The following is an 18,763-nucleotide window of genomic DNA, read 5'->3' on the forward strand; positions in this document are numbered from 1 at the left end:
CGCTGCACATGGAGCCCGTTTTACACCTTAAATACACAAAAAAGACCATAAATAGAGTTTACCGGGCTAATAGTCATTTTAAAATCTGTGCTCGGTGGCGGCATTGCAAATAAGTGTAAAGTGCTCCAAATTGATTTTGCATTTCACGGTTCAGAGGATTTGCTGCGTGGGCTCTGCTTTCAAATCAGCACTAAGGCTGCTAATCAGAATGTCCCACTCTCAACTCATTAAATATAAAGTCGAGTCTCGTTGAAAAGGCCAGATAACTTTACGGTGCTTCTTCTGGATTCGATTATATGGAAAATTGGCTTGGTTTTACACCACAGGCGTAAAAATGGATTTCCGGGAAGGCTGTAGCACTGTCTTGTGCCTGATTTAACACACCCGATATGTCTGTCATGTATCCCAAATTGAACCTGGTCCTAATGAGAGATAAATTGCTTAAGAAATTTCCCCAAGATACCAACAATGCATCTGCTTTTAGAGTAATTCAGAAGAAAAATCCAAAAAACATCAGGATCCAGGAAGCATCATACCGGTGACTGAAGTCCTATTGATGAGGTTTTAGCTCAGTGATTTATGCTGTGTATCTGATCGGAATATATCTTTGTAAATATTATAAATAAATCCATGATTAAGCCAATTGAAATGCAGTCACTGGTTCAACCACGTCCAGGGGTCAGTGTAACATTTTAGCCAGATATTCTGCTGGACTTCTGCAAACTGCTAATGATCAGCATGCTGAATGTAGCACTTTCTAGAACAATCTGATTCAACCACAGTGCACACAAGCTTAATGGGGTCCTCGGTTATCCTTCTTTTGTAATCGAAAAGTCTTTGATCTCTAATTCATATTGACTGTCTGTTAGCCGCACTTAACTATGGTCGAGCGCTACAATCTTTAGCTGTAAATTTGATCAATAGAGAAAGCAATTAGCAGTAGTTTCTCTTTCCTCCCCAGAAAACTCGATGTAAGTTAGTGAAGAAATCTCTTTAAAACACCAAGCCGTAATCTTTGCTATGATCAGCATTTAGCACACTGTAGCATTAGCTCTGTATATTGTGCCCACATTACGGTGCTTTGTGCTAAAGTGAGAAAGTTTAAACATTTTAAAATTTTAAGTTTTAAAATTTTAAACATATGATGGAGCTAAAGTCAGACTAAATTTCCTCCTTTTATTTTTCCGTCTTGTTAAATATATTACTGTAAAATTAATGAATGTATTCTTGTCATTTTTTTCTGTTTCTCTTTACAGAAAGTTCAAATCGTTATAACCGTTCTGGACTATGACAAGATCGGCAAAAACGATGCTATCGGTAAAGTTTTCGTAGGGCTGAACAGCACAGGCACCGAGCTCCGTCACTGGTCGGATATGTTGGCCAACCCACGGAGACCCATCGCCCAGTGGCACGTGCTCAAGCCGGAGGAAGAAGTGGACGCCCAGCTGTCCATGAAAAAATAAAGCTCTGCCCCCTTTAGCCATTAACCCCGCCCCTTTTAGTGGTCCTAACCCAGTGCGTGTACATACCTCAGTGATGTATGGATCCTTTAAACCCTCTTAAATCTTCTCCTTCTTCTTGTCTGGCAATGAAACACCTTCTTTTATAATAGTCGTCGGTATTTTGAACCGCCCAATTGCCCCAACACACACACACACACACACACACACAAACACAAACACAAACACACAAACACCCCTCAAGAATAGTGTTGTGTAACATTCCTTCCTATCTTCGCCTGCTTTTTTGACCATCATCTATCATGACCTTTAACCCCTTAAACCCTTCTTTTAAGCAATATGATCTGTGTAGATAGCGCATGAATGGAAAAAAACGTGTACTACAGGTGTATATATCCGTATGCAGACAAAAAAATGATGATTTCTAGTTTGTGTTTGTATGTTGTTACCTGTTTCCTAATCTGTGTATATCTTGATGTTTTTACTAAGATATTCTATTTTAAATGATGTAAATGCAGATATAGCAGAGCCAATATTATATATAATATACAGCAGGATTTACCATATCTATCTTATTGCATTCCAGTTACATATATACATATATATTTCTAGAATATATATGGATATATATCTATCTAAATGTATATGTATATTTGAAAGAATTTGAACCTGCAAGGTGCGAGTTAAGGGGTATTTACAATCTCGAAAAAGAAAAACTACTTTCCAAACTCTTTGGCTTGAAGAATTATTAGTACTACGAACAGAGAACATGGAAAAACCCCATATAAAATGAAATAATGTAATATGTATGTAGAACATCTTCAGTATATTACATTTTTGTATGGAAATATAGGCCATTAACTGATATGGTTCAGTCGGTAAAATATGCAGGAAGTTCTACAAGCACATGAGTTTTTAAACTTTTTTTCGGTTCTCTTTGCATTTTTTTTTTTATTATTATATAATCAGCTCCTCAATTTCCTCCGATCTGAACCTTATATTTTGTCCCGAAGCCCCAGCATGAGCGACTCAATCCCCGCAACCGTTTAATCCTCGATGCTTTACCTTACTGTTCATTTCTTTATCATATTAACGGGAGAATTCGTTACGTTTCTTAAATGACTCTAGCTTTGAAAATAATATTTTTTGTAATTGCATGTTTTTTTTATTTTATTTCTACTTTCTTCTACACCGTCAGGCCTTTAGTCGTAAAAAAAGAAATTTAAAAAATTATGCGTTTTTTATCGAACTGATGCTGATTTCTTCAGATAAGTCAGTATGTGATAATAATATACTGACTCTAAGAGACAAGCTTTTAAACACTGCCATTATTTTCAGGGAGGTGAGAAACGTATGTGACTTTCTCCTCATGCACACGCTCCACTTAGTGGCTGTAGCTTTTGGTTCTTTGGGAACAAGTAACCATTTCTTTGGCCTTGAAGGTGCAAAATTTATTTTTTTTTACTTTTCTTTGCCAGTGACAATAGCCTTAGCCATGCTTTTACTGCCAGTCTCCTTTACAAAATGGCTACTGTTTTGCACTGTACTTTAAAACAACGATGACAAAAAAAAAGAAAATGTTCAATGATAATTGTTTTTTTTTGTTTTTTTTTTTGTTTTTTTTTTTGGGTGAGTTTGGAGAAAATTCCTAGTTGAGAGTCACTTTATTCAGTATTTAGTCCAAAAGTTTTAACTGAGCATTTAAATAAATAAAAATGTTCAGTTTTAAACATTAACTTATCTTAAAAGAAACAAAACCCCAAGAAGTTACCGTAAAAGTTAATGGTCTGCAGAGGTGATTTATTTTTTTTTTCTTCAGCCAATATTGTCTTTTATTACAGGTCTATCATGGAAAAACACTTTCACACAAATTTTTGGAAAAAGGTTAAATTAACAAAACAAAGCGATCAGAATGTTTGTTATTAACTCGGATATCAGGTGGTCATGACAGGACGTGTAAATTCTGTACATATTTAAGGTTGCCATCAGCTAATCTGTTAAAGCTTCCTCCGTTTGTTCCTCCCCAAATAATTCAACAAATTTTTTTTAATAGGTTCAGGATAAACAGGTTTAAAAAGGTTAATTAGGAACAACATTTTAGGCCGTACAGTTTAGTTTTTTCCTCGTTTAGATTTCTAAAAACAATTAACCATAAAAAGTTAATGGTCTCGAGAAGTCCATAACGCCCATTAGCATGGGTTTAGCGACACAACACGGTCTCACGATCGCAAATCTGTAAGAATTCGTAACAAACCACGTCCATGTATGAACAGGGTGAACTTTTTCATCAGTAAATAAATCATTTAACATTAGTACAAAAATTTATTTTATTTGTAATAATTTCTGCTCATTTTTGTGACATTCAGAATAAAGCAGCATGTTTGGTGCTTTATGGTTTCATTATAACTCAGAAATTGAAAGGAATTCTTGATAATCGTGAATTGAAATGAAGTTAATCATTATAAGATTTTATACATTTCACAAGACAACTGAAATTCTAAAGAAATGCTTCACTTTACAACTTTTTATGAAATTGAGAAATTTCTAAATCCTCCTGCAATTCTATTGATACAATTTTTTTAGCTAGAATTTTTTTGTTTTTAAATGTGACCAAAAATTAAAATGGACCACTTTTGAACTGCAATAACTATTAAAAAGTCGAAGATAATACAAAATTACAAACTTTCAAATTCCTGTAAAAGTACAAAATCCAAATTTTGTTAGAATTCTTACTAATTTCTTTTCCGTGAGATCGTGTGCGACAATAGGATAAAACGACAAGCTTCAGCCCATTAAAACCATTAAAAACCTCTTGTCATGGAGGAACCTCTTACTTATCCCAGACACTAGCTTCAGGAGGAGTTTTTAAATGTTTTCAATGTTATCGTGTAGGTGATTTAATGAAAAAAAAAGATAGCAAACGAACGCTCTTTGTCATTCCATAGACGTCTCTGAGGACTGCTTTGTGTATCACTGTGACTGCCGTGTGTGTGTGCGTGCCGTAGAGATGTAGAGTTTTATCAAATACTATCTGTAGTGTAGTGTGTCGTGCAGCCATTTTTATCCTCGCTACATAATGAGAAATGCGCGTGCCGTGCCTATGGCGTCGCCGGTTTCCGAGCGAATCGCCGTTCGATACGATTTTGTTTTTTGAGCACTGTGCAATACTTCTACGTTCATCCCCATAGTGTTAAGTGGGAGATGATGCCCGAGAACGATTTAGAAAAGAAAAAGAATATAATTTACGACATTATCACGATGTCAGTAGGACGCAGCACATGTAGTAGGTGTGTGTATATAGTCTAATCTAAACTCAACATCAAATATGTTAAGGCTTCCTCCCTTATTATTTAACAGTTACTTTTTTTTCTAACACACAGATCCAGCCATCTAAATATCACAGAATTTTGCTTCTATTTAAGAAATTAGGGTATAAATACATAAATATAAATAAATATAAATATATATATATATATAAAACCCCTGTCCCAACCAGAAATCCAAAATGTGTGTATATATTTTTATATTTGCGTTCATGAACAGCATTAAAACCTGAAAAATGTATCGTTATCTGTTTCAGTATCGATCGGTATGATTATTGATTTGGTTATCGTCGTTTGATGATTCTTCTGGTTATCGTTCCTTTTCAGTGCCCTTTTATATTTAATATCGAACTCAGAATGTACAGTTCGGACTGTGTGTGTGTTTTATTTTTTGGGACCAAGCATATAGTCGGCACTTTGATTTGATTTGTTTATTTTAATCAATGTCGCAATAAATATTGATTCGATCTCATCGAGTTACGACACAGCTTATTAAATGCATATAATCACCATGTAATTAATTATACAATGTAACCTCAATCCTTTATATTGTCGATATCTAAACATGTAGAGGGGAACAAGTAGGTTTACGTTTATAGATATAAATATATATAAAAAAAAGAAACCAGGTTTATTTTCTCTTTCTGTTTGTTTCTGAAACAGCACGCTAATTTCTACACGATTAGACGAATTAGATGCAGTAACAGTAAGAGGCGGCATTGCTGTTTGCACTGTAAAGTAAAAAGAAATAAAAGCCATTTTTAGCCCTGCAAAGCAATGCTGACTTTTACTGCAGCCTACCAAAGCATGCAACACACATACACACACACACACACACACACACACACACACAACGGTCTCTTTAACAAAACTGTCGTCAGAATTCTGACAAGCCGATTAACGAGTGTTTGTTTTGGCGAGAGTCGTAGAGCTACAGGTCATCAGCGTACAATCACGTTATTAACAAACACACCTATAAAACCCAAAATAGGCAGATTTTATATGGCTAAAGGTATTATCATTAATATCATTACAAATACAAATTCATAGACATGTATAGACAGCTCATGTTTTAAATTTGCTGCTTCATTAGCATGAAATGTAACTAAAACCATGCTAACTCTATATCGTTATTACAATCCTGAATGTTTTTTCCATCTTACGGTTATAAATTTACTGCAATACAAATGTACTGTACCTGCTGACTTATCAAATCATATAAACTATAAAATAAGGATGCACACATGTAGCTTTACATCCCTCAAATGAGATTATTAACCTTATGTCTAGTCAAATTTTACAAAACAAAAATTCTGTTTTATTGTCTGATAATTTGTCTGATAATAGCACAATAATTTTACTTACACTTTTAGTAACATTTGACTAGAATTAAGATTAATAATTGTACATGTTTTTGGAAACTTATTTTAAGAAATTATAGATATAGAATTATATTCTACAATAGAATTAGAGAATAATTCACTTGCTTAGATATAATTTTTTAGTATAAAAAAATGTAATGGAAATGCAAACAAATTTTAAATCTGGCTCAAATATCATGTCAATAAGGAAAATTCGTTTAAAAAAATTGCAGGAGAAAAGGCATTACATGCTCTAACACTTGTAATGACTGTGAATATTTTATCTTTAAAAAGTAGCAGTTAAATTTTTTTTCAAAAGTAAAATATTTAATAGTAAAAGTGAATATAATTTGCAGATTTTCCGGATTAAAAAACAAAAAGAAAATTACATTGTTTAAAAAAAATTATCTAAAAGAAAATTATTTAGAGTGTCAAATTTTAAAGGAAATAACATCAGAAATTGCAACTCAGACTGTTAATTGTTCTTAAAAGTTTTATTGAAATGTCAGAATGTTCAAATCTTAGATTTCAGAATTTTTTCAACAATTCAAATTGTGTTACGGTTACACAAATGTAAATTCGAATGCTTTATGAGTCTGAGAAAACGATCATTAGACATGTTCGCAATTTCCCCAAGACTAGCTACAGTGACAAACTGCAAATTAAAAAAATTGGGGCGGAGTTAAGGGTTAAATATCTTTCAATCCACTTGTCAGAATTCTTTTGATGTTCTCGCGAGATCACGCTGATGAAACTCTAACGTTGCTCCACTCGTTTGCTCGTTGAGAAAAAGCCACACTCTGGAGGAGAACCTTGTATAGAAATTAGAATCTGATGCTGTAGAAAGATCCCAGTTGCCTTTGTGTATATCGACTGCCTGCTTTTGTGTGTGGAAATTTTCTCTGTAATCTTGTAGAGTGTTTTTGCCTCTAACCTTTTTATCTCTCTCTCTCACTCTCTCTCTCTCTCTCTGTTTCTCTCTCTTCCCTGCCATAAATCTGGGTTATACGGTTCTATTGCGTGTGTAAACCTTCATTTTTCGACGAGGTGTTTTACGATTGCGTTCGACTTTGTGTAGTGATTCACTCTGTGAAGTTTCTGACTGTTGTTATATAACTTCATATACACAAAATGTTCAATAAAAATGTTTTATTTCCTGTTGATACAGAACACAGGCTGGGTGGAGCGTTTTTATTTTAAACCAAAAAGTTTAAATATATAATTTATACATGTTATTTATTATATCTAGCATAATTTTTTTTATCTTATACATTTTTTTGTTTGTTTAATGAAAATTATTCGCTTTTGAAACCAATATTAGTTTTTTATTTTATAAGAATTTCATATTTCTATCTACATTTATTATTTATTATATGTATGAAGTTTCCTCCGGGTTTTCCGGTTTCCTCCCACATTCTAGACATGCAATTTAGGTTTGGTGTTTCCAAATTACCAATTGGTGAGAGCAATGTGTTTGTGTGTATGTGTGTGTGCTCTGCGATTAATCGCCACCTGACCAGGGTGTACCCTGCCTCACGCCCAAAGTCTCCTGGGATAGGCCCCCTACAGGATAAGGCAGTACAGTCGTGGCCAAAAGTTTTGAGAATGACACAAATATTAGTTTTCACCACGTTTGCTGCTAAACTGCTTTTAGATCTTTGTTTCAGTTGTTTTTGTGATGTACTGAAATATAATTACAAGCACTTCATACGTTTCAAAGGCTTTTATCGACGATTACATGACATTTATGCGAAGAGTCAGTATTTGCAGTGTTGGCCCTTCTTTTTCAGGACCTCTGCAAATTTACTGGGCATGCTCTCAATCAACTTCTAGGCCAAATCCTGACTGATAGCAACCCATTCTTTCATAATCACTTCTTGGAGTTTGTCAGAATTAGTGGGTTTTTGTTTGTCCACCCGCCTCTTGAGGATTGACCACAAGTTCTCAATGGGATTAAGATCTGGGGAGTTTCCAGGCCATGGACCCAAAATTTCAACGTTGAGCCACTTAGTTATCACTTTTGCCTTATGGCATGGTGCTCCATCGTGCTGGAAAATGCATTGTTCTTCACCAAACTATTGTTGGAAGAAGTTGCTGTTGGAGGGTGTTTGGGTACCATTCTTTATTCATGGCTGTGTTTTTGGGCAAAATTGTGAGTGAGCCCACTTTCTTGGATGAGAAACAACCCCACATATGAATGGTCTCAGGATGCTTTACTGTTGCCATGACACAGGACTAATGGTAGGGCTCACCTTTTTTTCTCCAGGCAAGCCTTTTTCCAGATGCCCCAAACAATCAGAAAGAGGCTTCATCGGAGAATATGACTTTGCCCCAGTCCTCAGCAGTCCATTCACCATACTTTCTGCAGAAGATCAATCTGTCCCTGATGTTTTTTTTGGGGAGAAGTGGCTTCTTTGCTGCCCTTCTTAACACCAGGCCGTCTTCCAAAAGTCTTCGCCTCACTGTGCGTGCAGATGCGCTCACACCTGCCTGCTGCCATTCCTGAGCAAGCTTTGCACTGGTGGCACTCTGATCCCGCAGCTGAATCCTCTTTAGAAGAAGATCCTGGCACTTGCAGGACTTTCTTGGACGCCCTTCTTTCTTTCTTTCTTGAACCTCTTTCCTTGAAGTTCTTGATGATCCTATAAATTGTTGATTTAGGTGCAATCTTAGTAGCCACAATATCCTTATCTGTGAAGTCATTTTTATGCAACGCAATTCAATTTAATTAAATTTATTTGTATAGCGCTTTTAGCAATTGTCATTGCTGCAAAGCAGCTTTACACAATCAAAAGAATTATTTAAGTTTGTATGAAATGTGAATTTGTATGAATCAAAATGGTCAATTTGTCCCTGGTGAGCAAGCTGAGGGCAACAGTGGCAAGGAAAAACTCCCTGAGATGGTAATGGTAAGAAACCTTGAGAGGAACCAGACTCAACAGGGAACCCATCCTCATTTGAGTGAAACAGAAAGCAGTAAATGATCGGCATTTATACAGTGTGTTAGGTGGCAGGCAGTTCAGCTATAATAGCTGATGTTAATTGATGTTAATATAGAGTCCAGGTAGTTATTGAAGACCCAGGTAGACTTGTAGGAAGTTCCAGTCCTGAACTATCGAACTGTCTCCAGAGAAACAGTTCAGTCACACCAGTCAAGGACAGAACCATCTTCTAGGTAGAGAGAATCATCCCCAGACACCAGACACACGGGGCATCCATGTGACAAGAAGCGGGGCAAAAGGATGGGTCAGACAGGTCCGGAGGGCAGAGGGAGTCTGGATCACTGGCAGCTCAGGAACGACATGTGTAGCTCAACAGAGAGAGAGAAAGAGTGAAAGGGGGAGACAGGAGGAGAGGAAAGAGAAAGAGGGGGAGAAAGAGAAGAAGAGAAGAGATGGCAGTTAAGTATGGTCACAGTCACACAATGTATAATGTGAATTTATATTAACTGTAGAGTGCAAGCAGAGACTCCGGCAGGACTAACTATGACAGCATAACTAAAAGGGAGAGCCAGAAGGAAACACAAACATGAGGGGGAACTGAGATGTAAAGCAAACAATCACCTCACCATCAGCAAACCTGAGTGATCGATGAGAGTGAGGAAGACAGCATCCAAACATACCAGTTCACCATAATACTCTACGTCCATGAGTCCCCCAGATCTGCTCCTTTACCTAAGGCTAATCTATTTATAAAAATGCTTGGCTAAATAAATAGGTTTTTAGCCTGGATTTAAACACTGAAACTGTGTCTGAGTCCCGAACACTATTTGGAAGACTATTCTATAATTTTGGGGCTTCGTAAGAAAAAGCTCTGCCCCCAGCTGTATTTTTCATAATACGCGGTACTGACAAGCAGCCTGCATCCTTTGATCGAAGTAGGCGTGGCGGTTCTATGACTAGAACTTCTGTTTTATCTGGATTAAGCAGAAGGAAGTTAATTAGCATCCAATTTCTTATGTCCTGCACACATTTCTCAACTTTAGTAAGCTGTTTTTTCTCATCAGGTTTTGCATATAACTATGTGTCGTCAGCATAACAATGAAAACTAATACCATGCTTATGGATTATGTTGCCCAGAAGAAGCATGTAAAAGGAAAAAAGCAGTGGACCTAAAACTGAACCCTGCGGAACGCCAAACTCCACTAGAGAACATGCAGAATAATCACCATTTAAGTCTACATACTGATAACGATGGGTCAGATAGGATCTGAGCCAGGAGAGGGCTGTACCCTTAATTCCTACTACATTTTCTAATCTGTGAAGAAGAATACCATGATCAATGGTGTCAAAAGCTGCACTGAGGTCGAGTAATACAAGCAAAGTTACACAACCCTGATCAGAGGCCAATAGGAGGTCATTTACTACTTTATGCAATGACGGCTGCACGCGTTTCTTTGCAGGTCACCATGGTTAACAATGGAAAACAATGATTTCAGGCATCACCCTCCTTTTAACTTGTCAAGTCTGCCATTCTAAGCCACTCAGCCTGACATAATGATCTCCAGCCTTGTGCTCGTCAACATTCTTAACAAGTTAACAAGACGATTACTGAAATGATCTCAGCAAGTCCTTTAATGACAGCAATTAAATGCAGTGGAAAGGTTTTTTGGGAATAAGTTAATTTTCATGGCAAAGAAGGACTATGCAATTCATCTGATCACTCTTCATAACATTCTGGAGTATATGCAAATTGCTATTATAAAAACTTAAGCAGCAACTTTTCCAATTTCCAATATTTATGTAATTCTCAAAACTTTTGACCACGACTGTACATGAAGATGAGTACTCTATCTTCTATACCGCATTTATCCTGTATTCAGGGTTGTGGAGACCTGGAGCCTATCCCAGGAGGCTTAGGGCACGAGGCAGGGTAAACCCTGGTCAGGTGGCGATCCATCGCAGGGTACACACACATATACACACACTACAGGCAATTTGGGAATGCCAATTAGCCTAAACTGCATATATTTGGACTGTGGAAGGAAACCGGAGAACCTGGAGGAAAACTACATGCACACAGAGACGGGAATCAGGCCTGGCCGGGAATCGAATCTGGACCCTGGAGGAGCAAGGCGACAGTGCTAACCACTACACCACCGTGCCGCAAAAAAAATATATATATATTTTTTTAAGATAACTCTGTATTTACATATTAAAATCAAATCAATGATTTCATATATTACAATTATACATACAGTTTAATTTAGAAACTTAATTACAAAGTGGTTTCAGCCTTTTTTTTTTTTTTTTTTTTTAAGCAAATGCTAAAATTAACCTGGGAAAATTTGTACTCTGCATTTTGTTACAACTCACAAACAATATAATTTTTTAAAATAGAATTTATAAACAGCTATTGTACAAAGAACTCAGTTATATACATTAAGCTGACACCAAAATTGATAAACACAATGTTGACAGCAGTGTTGAATAAAAAAATTGAAAACCAGGTATTGAGATGGTATTGACGAAAGAACACGAATGTGTGTGTTTAGACAAATGTGATTTACAGCACATAAACCCCGCAGGTGTTCATTCAGCACTTCAGTCTGTATTCAGGTAAATAAAGATGGTATTATTATGGTGCAGATTTGTACTTTAATCTGTTGCTGATGCAACAGGAAAGTTTATAGTGATAAAAGACAACAAAGAGCATGGAAAGTGTGCGCCATCATTAAAACACAAGACCGGAAGATGGAGAGAGAGAGAAGCAAAAAAGAAAAAGAAAGGACCTTCACTCTTAACAGAAAGTTAAGTTCTGTTTCTAATAAGGTCAGAAGAAAAAATGAATGAAATAAAGATTAAATAAGAAAAGAAGTGCTATTAGGACCAGGTAAAAAGGAGAGAAGAGAGAGAAAAAAGAGGGAAAAATAAATGACCTCTAGGACCTGAAGTACCCCTCTGTCTCTAGTTCTATAAAAATGCTAATTCGGATGTGTGCATGTCCCTGAGTACGGGGCAGAAGGATGAGGCAATTACTGAAGCATCAGACTGACAGCAGGGAATTTAATGACCTCTACGGCAGTGCGTTATTAATATACATATACGTTTTACCTTCCCAGAATGCATTACTGCCCTTGTAATCCATCCCAGAATGCAACAGTGCATTTCATTCAATCCGCTGTTAAATGCAACGGGGCATTTCATACTTTCCCAGAATGCAACACTGCATTGCAATCCATCCCAAAATGCAAAAGTGCATTTCATACTTACCAGAATAAAACACCTACTTTTATTTCTTCCCAACACGTCTCTTCTTCCCATAATGCCATGTTTTTTCATCCCTTCCCATCTTTCCTGCCCATAACACAATCTCTCATTCCACTGATATTTACTGTTCTTATCATTAATAGCCACTAACAAAAAATAAAACATTTAAAAACTTTAACGAATTAACACATACACACATTGAGATAATCAGATTCTTTATTAAATGACTTCATCTTCTGTACATGCATAATGCCAAGGCGTGAAAGTACAAACAGAGCGCAAGAACCAACGCAATGCAAGTTTCCAACGCACTGCTAGCGCTGCTACATGAACAGAAAGGGCAACCGCGAGAGAAAAGCACAAAAGAAAAAACATAACAACTGTTTATTATATTTGTATAACCAGGATTCAATTGAGTTTAGCCCATAAAACTGAGATTATCTGGAATAGCTACAGCTACAACCACCATCCTACGAACAAATGTAATGCACAAAGTAACATGTAAACATTTGAAAAAAAAAATTGACACAAAAACATCTATATGACGGATTTTTCCCATGCGCAGGGAAAATAGCCAGTTATACATGATCTCATATAAAGTGTTATGATTTCCAACAGCTTTATTACAAACAACTATTGAACTGATCATCTACAATAACGAACAATCGATAGAACGTGCAACTTCAGGCATTTTAGCAACAAACACAATCCTGTTTCCTTGGAATTTTGGTCCCAAACGCTGGTTGTAGTAAGAAATTTTGTCAATAGGATGAAGAAAAAAAACCCTCACATTGAAGTCGCTAAACTGATAATAAGCAGCTAGCTAGCACCAACATAAAGCAATACCTCAAAATGGACACGCTAGTGTTTGATAGAAACATCATCCAAAAAATGACCATCGAGACATGGGTAATACTCGGCTAGCATACAAGATTAGTGCTAAATGAAACTTAAAAATGACTCCAAAATATTAGCATAATATCTGTCAAAAATTGGTTTCCATCACAGCTGATTCACAGCCGATTTAGCTCATGCCTCTAAAATGCTAGAAATAAATGTCATAGCATTCAGTATAGTATTCGTAGCAAGCTAAGTGGCTAATCAGTAGCTAGTATACGTAATGGGAATCCATAGTGAAAAAATCCATAACACAAGTGTTTGATAATAAAGTTGTTTAAAAATAAAAAACAACCAGCAAAATATATCTACTTAGCAGCTAGAAACTGAGTTTAGTGCTAAACATAAATTATCAATAAATATTCATATATAGAAATTACTAGAAATGAGAATGTACCTAATTCAGAAACTAGCTGATGATGTCACCAGCAGCTAGCGCATGTGACTACAGCTGAAAATTATTTAACAATCAGCTGTCAACTCCATAATGCTAGTGTTTCATAAAAAAAAAGATAAATGTTAAAGTATTTGGAATTACTAGCTAACTGGCTAGTGATCAAAAAATAAAAATAAAAGTTGGATAATTTTTAAAATCCTAGTGTTTTATTACAATTAAATAGAATGTAGTTACATTCAGTAAAATATCAGCTAGCTAGCTAGCTAACTGGCTATTTAGCAGGCGATGTATGGAGGATAGTATATGTAGAAACCTACAGTAAACAAACACAAAATTCTAGTGTTTGACAGAAAAACCATTAAAAAAAATCAACATAATGACAAATTTAACTCGTATGCTAGCCAATAATTAGCCAGGATTCTAGGTTTCACTGATCATTAGTTCTAATCACAACATGGATTAAGCTTCATTAAGCTTTTAATATATAATAGTGTTTTTGATTAAGTAAAAAATACACAATTTGTACTAGCATAGTGTTTTCTGTTAGCTAGGTTATGAACTACGTAGCAGCTAGCATGAGTCAGTACCCAAAAATACTAGTGATTGACAGAACGACTACACATTTTAGTAGCCAGACTAATAAAACTATTAATTATCAGCTAGCATAAGAAGGAGTGCAAAACATAAATCAACCTCCAGCTAAAACGCTTGAAATGCTAATAATTAATAGTATAGTGCTAAATGTATTGTAGCATAGCCTATTTACTAGCTATGTTATAGTCTGATTACCAGCTAGCACAAGAGTCTGAACTTCTACATGGTGGTGTAGCCGATTTGTTTGCTAGTTAGCAGCTATCATATGATTTAGCTTTCATCAGATAACGACAAAATGTTAGTGTTTGATAGAAAACAGCTAGATAAATCTAATCTGTGTTTTGTGCTCTTGTAGCCCTTTCTATTACTGTAGACGAAGGCTAATTAGCAGCTAGCATTAATGATCCAGCATTCTAAAGTATAATCTTTTGGCAGAAATCTTAACTATCATAAGCTAGCGTTTGGGACACGGCCAAACTAACAATGCTGACAGGCACATGATGTCATAGCAATGTACATTCATCCTCCGTATTTTTTTTCCATATGTACACACACATTTACATTAAATAGGACTTTTCTAGATCTTTCCATAAACCTTTTCTGATTCTTCTCTCACTATGTTTCCATCCTCACACTTCTACCTGGTCAGCTGACCGACGACCTTCAGCAGAGTTTTATTCTCCTGCTTCAGCTGCTCGTTCTCATCCTCAATATCATCCAGATCCTAAAAGAAAAATAAATGTAGCGCAAAAACATGTTAGCAAGAATAAACACGACTGTGTCGGTGAAGATAAAATGAGAAAACGGCGATGATAGTGAAGATGAAATGAAGCATTATCATGCGCAAGTATGGTAGAGTAGCATTAGCCTGCCGTAGAGCCATGTTAATGTGTTTCAGGATGTAGTTAACCATTTTTCCAGGCTGTCAGCATGTTTTATATATACACAGTGTCTTAATCCTGAGTTTGCAATGCTATTAGAAGACGTTAACTAAGTAAACACCTAGCTACTCGTTAGCTTTGTGAAAACAAATCTTTTAATCGCAGATCTTTTGGTTAGCGCTACATCATGTCTTCAGAGAACATAGCTAGCTGGCTAATTATAAAACTTAAAAGTATTAAATATATCTAGTTGTTCTTAGAAATTACAAACATATACAGTAAGTATGAATATAGCTAGCTACTTAATGAGGTCCAACAGCTTGTTAGCTTTAAGCTGGGCAGGTGTAGCTAAAGTTAGCTATCTGGGAGAGAGTCAGTGGAGTGGCTGTGGATATACCACAGTAGAACAGCTGTGTTTTTCTCCTCGTGGCCGTAATGACGAAGGATCGATTAGTTCTATAGCGAGGAGGATCCGTCCTTCAGCCGTAATTAGAACAGATTAAACATTAGCGCCTGCATTAGCGGGAAATGAGCTGCGCTGTCTCATCGGCTCGTTCACGCCAAACTGACAACTTCCATTTTCACTTTCCTCCATCAACACAGAGCGCTACAAAACGAGTACAACTTCACACACACACACACACACACACACACACACAATGTCAGGACCAGCACTTCCGACTTCCTGAAAATATCTCCGACACCAACAAAGCACTGAAACTGGAGACTCCTTCCTCTAAACTTATACAAAATAAGTTATATATAAATTAATTTTATTTTAGCTTGTTTATTTGAAGCGTGTGCTGAATGATCTGTTGCTATGGAAATGGAAATGTATTAATATAAACCTGTGGAACTTTCAGAGGTGCTGTTTTGGATCAACGCCTTCTGACCAATCAGAGCCCAGGAATCTTAAACAACAAACCAAAAGGGGGCAAATAAAAGGAAGTCAGTGTGTGTGTGTGTGTGTGTGTGTGTGTGTGTGAGTCACCCGGTTTAACAGATCGATCTCCTCCTTTAGTTTAACGATCAGATCGTCTTTATCCTGATGAGACTTTAACAGCCGACTGTTTTCCTGCCTCTCCAGGGCCAGCTCCTGTTCGTGCACACACACACACACACACACACACACACACACACACACACACACACACACACACACACACACAAATAATCGATCCATTAATTCACAATGCTTTTATGGACATTTGCTAGATGATACCTGGAACATTAATTTAATACAAATGCATGTGGGTCAGAAAAAAAAAGATTATACATAAATAACGATTGATTGATCAGTAACTAATGACTTCCCCACTTCCAGACAGACCTATAACCAGAACCCATACAGACCTGTCTGGGTCTTTGTGTCCCAGTGTGTGTTATATGTGTAATGAGGAGTTTTCTGCTCCATATATAAGGTCAGTTCTCTTGCTGTGTTTAATAATCATCTAAGTAAAACTCTCTCTTTCTCAAAGTTCCTCTCGGTCTTCCTCCACTTCTGACCTTTCCCTCAGACCTTTCCCTCGTCTAAACCACATGCAAGCTGCAGTTCCAAATGTCACAGTGTGTTTAAAGGGGGGAGGGGAGATCCTTATCATTATTTATGTTCAGTATCACATTAAAGTTATTAATAACATCATAATTAAATACACACACATTGTTATGTACCATTATAATTACAGTGACGTACAGCTATAATTACCTACTCACTGTTTCAGTAATTGTGGGAGATCATTTGTTTCTCTTTCAGTTTTAAAGCATCATATTGATTTTATTTTAGTAAAAAGGAAAAGCTAGAAACATATTTTATTATATTTACAGAATTCTCTCTTTTTCCTCCACTTTTCAGCAATTGTTCGTTACCTTATTTACAGAAAGAGGTGTACAGTACAGTAAAGATGTCCATCTGATCAAAAACATAAACCCTGTTACAGAAATGCTCCTGATACAAAGTAACCATGGCAACAATGAGTAAGATCAAACACCGTGTACGCATGGCATGGAGATTTCATTGCACTAAAGGCCTCATTTAAAATATTACATGTAGGACAACCAGGAAAGCTGAAGTGACTGAAGCAGATAAAACACCTGGCAAGGATCCATACAAACACCATGGAAAGATCAAACACGAGGTGATGGATTAAGTACCATGCACATTTTAGATACCTGGTACAGATCAATCACTTTGGACAAATTAAAAGCCTGGTACAGTTTAACAGCATGTGCAGATTAAACACTATGGACAGGTAAAAAAAAAACATTCCTAATTTAAATACCAATAATAGATCAAACACTATGGACAGATTGAATGCCACAAACAGATTGAACACCTTGGGCAGATTTAACTTCACGAATGGATTAAATACTATGAACAGATTAAATGGCACAAACAGATTAAACACCACACACACATCAAAATGCATATTTAACACCACAGACACATGCCATGAACAGATCAACCATCATGAATAGATTGAATACCACAGACTAATCAAACACCATGGACAGGTCAAACGTTACCCATAACGTATTTAATCTGTAGCACTGAATCTATTAATTTAGTCTGATAGATCAAACAAAATATATAGATCAAATGCTACAGATTAAACACCATAAACAGATTAAATGGCAGAGAGCATGAACATAACACACAGATTAAAAGATGGGTATTGATTAAACACCACAGACAAGCCATATTCTCTGGACAGATCAAACATTGGATGGATTAAATAGCAGAGACTAATTAAAATACCATAGTCAGATCAAAAGCTATTCATACATTAAACACCAGGGATAAATTAAACACGTTAGATAGATCAGATGCCACAAACAGATTGAACACCAGGAACAGATTAAAAGCCATGCATAGATTAAATTCCAAGGACAGGTGACACACCATGGAGTGATCAAGGGCCATTAACAGATTAAATACCAGGGACAGCTCCAACACCACAGACATTAAACATCATGGATAAATTAAATACCATGACAGATTAAATGTCTTGGTCATTTCAAATGCTGTGGACAGCTTAAGTACTAAATACAGGGACCATTAACAGATTAAATACCAGGTACGGAACAAACACCACTGATTAAACACCATGGGCAGATCCAACAACAGGTACAAATCTACAAAATCCAAATCCGACTAAAATTAAACACCAGATCAAACATCATAAAATAAATCAAACACCACACACGGATGTAGGACAACCCGGAATGCTAAAGTGACTGAAGCAGATAAAACACCTGGCAAGGATCCATACAAACACCATGAAAAGATCAAACACAAGGTAATGGATTACGTACTATGCACATTTTAGATTATTTAAATGATTTTACACATTTAAATGATTTAGGTACAGATCAATCATTTTGGACAAATTAAAAGCCTGGTACAGTTTAACAGCTAGTGCAGATTAAACACTATGGAAACATTCCTAATTTAAATACCAATAATAGATCAAATTCAAACATGGATGCGATGGATATGAAGTTTCATCAGTACCTTCTCCAGCTCCTCAATCCTCCTCTCCAGTCCTGTGTTGCTGTGACGAGCTTGAACCTGACGATGTCTGTTTCCTACTAAGTCATCTTCACTATAACACACACACAAACACACACAGACACATATTGCA

At 36.3% G+C, this 18,763-nt stretch overlaps 2 protein-coding genes across 4 annotated transcripts in view; one reads left to right on the forward strand and one right to left on the reverse strand.

Moving 5' to 3' along the window:
• The window catches only part of syt1a (synaptotagmin Ia), a 242,275-nt gene extending 234,959 nt beyond the window's left edge, over positions 1–7,316 (forward strand). For all 3 annotated transcript variants that reach the window (XM_053508374.1, XM_053508373.1, XM_053508375.1), the window contains one exon: positions 1,257–7,316. In XM_053508374.1, coding sequence (XP_053364349.1) covers positions 1,257–1,463 — 207 coding nt within the window. In that variant the 3' untranslated portion in view covers positions 1,464–7,316. The remainder of the gene's footprint in view (positions 1–1,256) is intronic.
• A 5,235-nt stretch (positions 7,317–12,551) lies between these two features.
• pawr (PRKC, apoptosis, WT1, regulator) overlaps positions 12,552–18,763 on the reverse strand; it is a 37,677-nt gene continuing 31,465 nt past the window's right edge. Inside the window, exons 4-6 of the mRNA XM_053508603.1 lie at positions 18,634–18,724; positions 16,114–16,218; positions 12,552–14,965 (exon numbers count right to left, since the gene is read on the reverse strand). Of these exons, the coding sequence (XP_053364578.1) occupies positions 14,879–14,965; positions 16,114–16,218; positions 18,634–18,724 (283 nt within the window). The 3' untranslated portion in view covers positions 12,552–14,878. The remainder of the gene's footprint in view (positions 14,966–16,113; positions 16,219–18,633; positions 18,725–18,763) is intronic.

Source organism: Clarias gariepinus, chromosome 12 (genome assembly GCF_024256425.1).
Source record: "Clarias gariepinus isolate MV-2021 ecotype Netherlands chromosome 12, CGAR_prim_01v2, whole genome shotgun sequence".
Classification (NCBI taxonomy): Eukaryota; Metazoa; Chordata; class Actinopteri; order Siluriformes; family Clariidae; genus Clarias; species Clarias gariepinus.